Source organism: Ceratina calcarata, unplaced genomic scaffold (assembly GCF_001652005.2).
Source record: "Ceratina calcarata isolate Rehan_Ccalc_2016 unplaced genomic scaffold, ASM165200v1 scaffold48.2, whole genome shotgun sequence".
Lineage (NCBI taxonomy): Eukaryota > Metazoa > Arthropoda > Insecta > Hymenoptera > Apidae > Ceratina > Ceratina calcarata.
The window spans coordinates 2382197-2385051 of record NW_017172225.1 but is presented as its reverse complement, the minus strand read 5'-3'; the positions used below and the strand labels follow the sequence as shown (position 1 = coordinate 2385051).

Below are 2855 nucleotides of genomic sequence, written 5' to 3'. Positions count from 1 at the left end.
AGTCAACAGTCAACGATTCGATGTATCAAAGAATTAATTAAGAATTGATCATATTGAGAATATTTATCAGTTAAAAGAGATAACTGGATGTTATCTACGTTTTGTCTGTACCTGTTTACTTCTGTTCCAGAACGACTGTAACACCTGTTGGTAGGAAGAAAGAGATCCGTAACTGTGAGCCGATCCCTGTGGGACCAGGGACGGCAACGATGCAACGCTTCGTCGATCAGAATCCAGTAAGCTACTTCTCTCATTTACGTATTCCATGGAAACCAGGTCAGCATCAGAAAACGTTCTCATAATCCAGCGATATTAATTTTGCGTTCTATCGACAAATATCATCCGCTCCTGTTCAATTCATCAATCATTCTCCTCCCGTTCTCTATCAATAAACGAATACACATGTCCTCAACGAATGTTTCCGACGACGTCTCTATTAAAAAAAAATCTTCGAAACCCACTGAACAGTCGATAATTCTTTTCACGCGACATTTAAACCCACGTGCGTCTCCTTTGTAATGTGGACCACGTTTGTAAAACGATTTGCACGTCCATCGGATTACGCAACTCCCGTAATTTATTTCTCGTTAACACTCGTTGCTCCGTTGCGTTACAGTTCATCACGCATTTCAACGAAACAACAGTTCCGTCATCGGTACGCGCGTAATCGTTACGTTATACGAGGTAACGAACACCGGTACGTTTCCACACTTGTGTCAACTAGAAATATTTTTACACCTTCGCACGATTTCACTCGGTCCTGAACCACCGCAATAAATCAAACGAGTCTCTCGTGCGACACAGGCATCTTTAATACAGGCCAAACTCGTGCACGAAACAGTCTCTATCAGCCACGATTTCGAAGTATCTGCTGCGTCAAGACCCGAAAGTTATTTCCCGCGATAACTTCCACTTTACTCGCCCGGCTTTTATCTGAACAGCCACTAATTTTAATTTTCCCAAGAGAGACTGACGTGCATACGTACAAGGAAGACGCGATGGAACTCCGTTTCATTCTCCCGCACCGTTCATCTCGCTCGCCGTATCTATGGAAAGAGTCCGGAGAGAAAATAGAACAAACAACTATGGTACAGAACGTATCGAATCGTCGGCCAGTACACCACGGTTTATTTATAGTGAGTGCGCATTAATCTTTGAAGCGTGTTATTAATTCCGTGCGTTAAATCTATCCCGCGCAGTTTCATGAAAATTCTGTGTTTCAAATTGCGTTTTCACCATGTGAGAATCATACTAGATATTACAGTCTATACGTAAATCACATTAATGTACATATGACTTTTAAACGATTACTTCGACAATGACTCTAGTAATTTATTTATAATTTAAATACATTGATTGATTTAAAGTTTTTCTCATTTACCCATGTCACGATCAACTTTCAGAATCTGATTAATTACTCTGCACGAGCCGTTGGATCATTGCCTGTTTTCCCATTTACACAAACTTAAACGGTTACCGATGTTTCTTAATGGAGAATCGAAATTAACACGCGCAGCTCGACCCCTCGACGTCCAACTCCTCGATCCACTGGTTTACACCATCGGCCTGCTGTTCTTACCACTGTTTCATACCGCTTGCACACGAGCTATAAGTTCACTGGATTTATTACCGATCGTATCGATTATTTACCATGTCATTATTACAAGTAATTTATGCTCGTCAACCGCGGCTAATCTTTATCACTATTCCTACGAGCTCTAGCAAAAAAGTAGTCGTTTTTATCTAATTGATAAAGTGTTGTGTAATCCAAGGTGCTTCGTTTTGCGAAGTTGTAATATTTATTTCTAAGCAATATTATTTATCAAACGTCTACACTTGCCATTCTAAAAGATTGTTATACTACGTGCAGACTACGAGTGATACACCGTCAAGAGATCTTCGATGCCGAGTTAAGAATCTTAGAACATTTAATAGGAAACATTCTGATGAATACTGATAGAATTTGGCACGATGCAAGTACATCGAGCATTGCGTTCGGCCGCTCACTGGGAACATCGAAACGGATCGAGACGGTGTGATTAATTATCGCCACGTTGTGGACGAAGCTTCTGATAATACCGAGATAACAGTGCGATCGACCAAGTGAGATACCATTATCGTAAAAGAACAGCTACTGTTACAGAACCATCTGAATCGTAGTTCTCAAGACAAATGTTCTACAGACTGATTCAGACTTTCGACGGTTTAGGGTACATCATAGACATAGAAGAATAGACCGAACGCGTAAATGGTCACTTGACGCAATGTACGAGAAAGAGAGAGAAGTGTTACTTTCTCTATCAGTGAAGAGTGGTGAAGTAGGGGAAACGTGATAGTCATTTAACTTCTCCTCTTCTGGTATAACATAATAGTAAACGTGGCCGCATGGTATGTGCGAAAAAGACAGAACTTCTGCCAAAGCATGTTATCTCTTTCTCATGTAGCGTCAACTAAATAACATTGGTCGCTCGATCTATTTTTTTATGTCTATACCTATCATCGATACTATTAAGGATGTATTGGCTATACAGTGAATCCCAAAAGTTTATGCACTTTAGGAACGCATTTTTTAAAAAGAAATCAGACGTCGGAAGAACATTGCTAATAATAAACAACAAAAAAAAATTTTCTATTTTTCCGAGATTTTTCCCCTTTAATTTCTTCCACATTTTTGTTTTTTGCCAATAACTCCCAAACCGTTGGACATACGGAAAAAATGCATAAGATCTTTCTTGTAGAGGACGATGAGATCTACAATTTCCATGTAAAAAATTTTCGCTAGCGTTAATAGTTAACGAGTAATTTGCAAAAAACAATTTTTTCGTTTTTCGTCCATAACTCGTTAAATATTAATG

The 2855-nt window shown here is 39.3% G+C and overlaps 1 protein-coding gene across 6 annotated transcripts in view; it reads right to left on the bottom strand.

Annotated features, from left to right (window-relative positions):
* Arms (Ankyrin repeat-rich membrane spanning) overlaps positions 1-2855 on the bottom strand; it is a 30449-nt gene that overhangs the window by 18102 nt on the left and 9492 nt on the right. Inside the window, exon 1 of one of the 6 annotated variants that reach the window (XM_026815916.1) lies at positions 112-2515. The exons of the other annotated variants lie outside the window; for them this stretch is intronic. Coding sequence (XP_026671717.1) covers positions 112-300 — 189 coding nt within the window. The 5' untranslated portion in view covers positions 301-2515. Of the gene's footprint in view, positions 1-111; positions 2516-2855 lie in introns of those variants that run through there. 6 annotated transcript variants of the gene reach the window in all.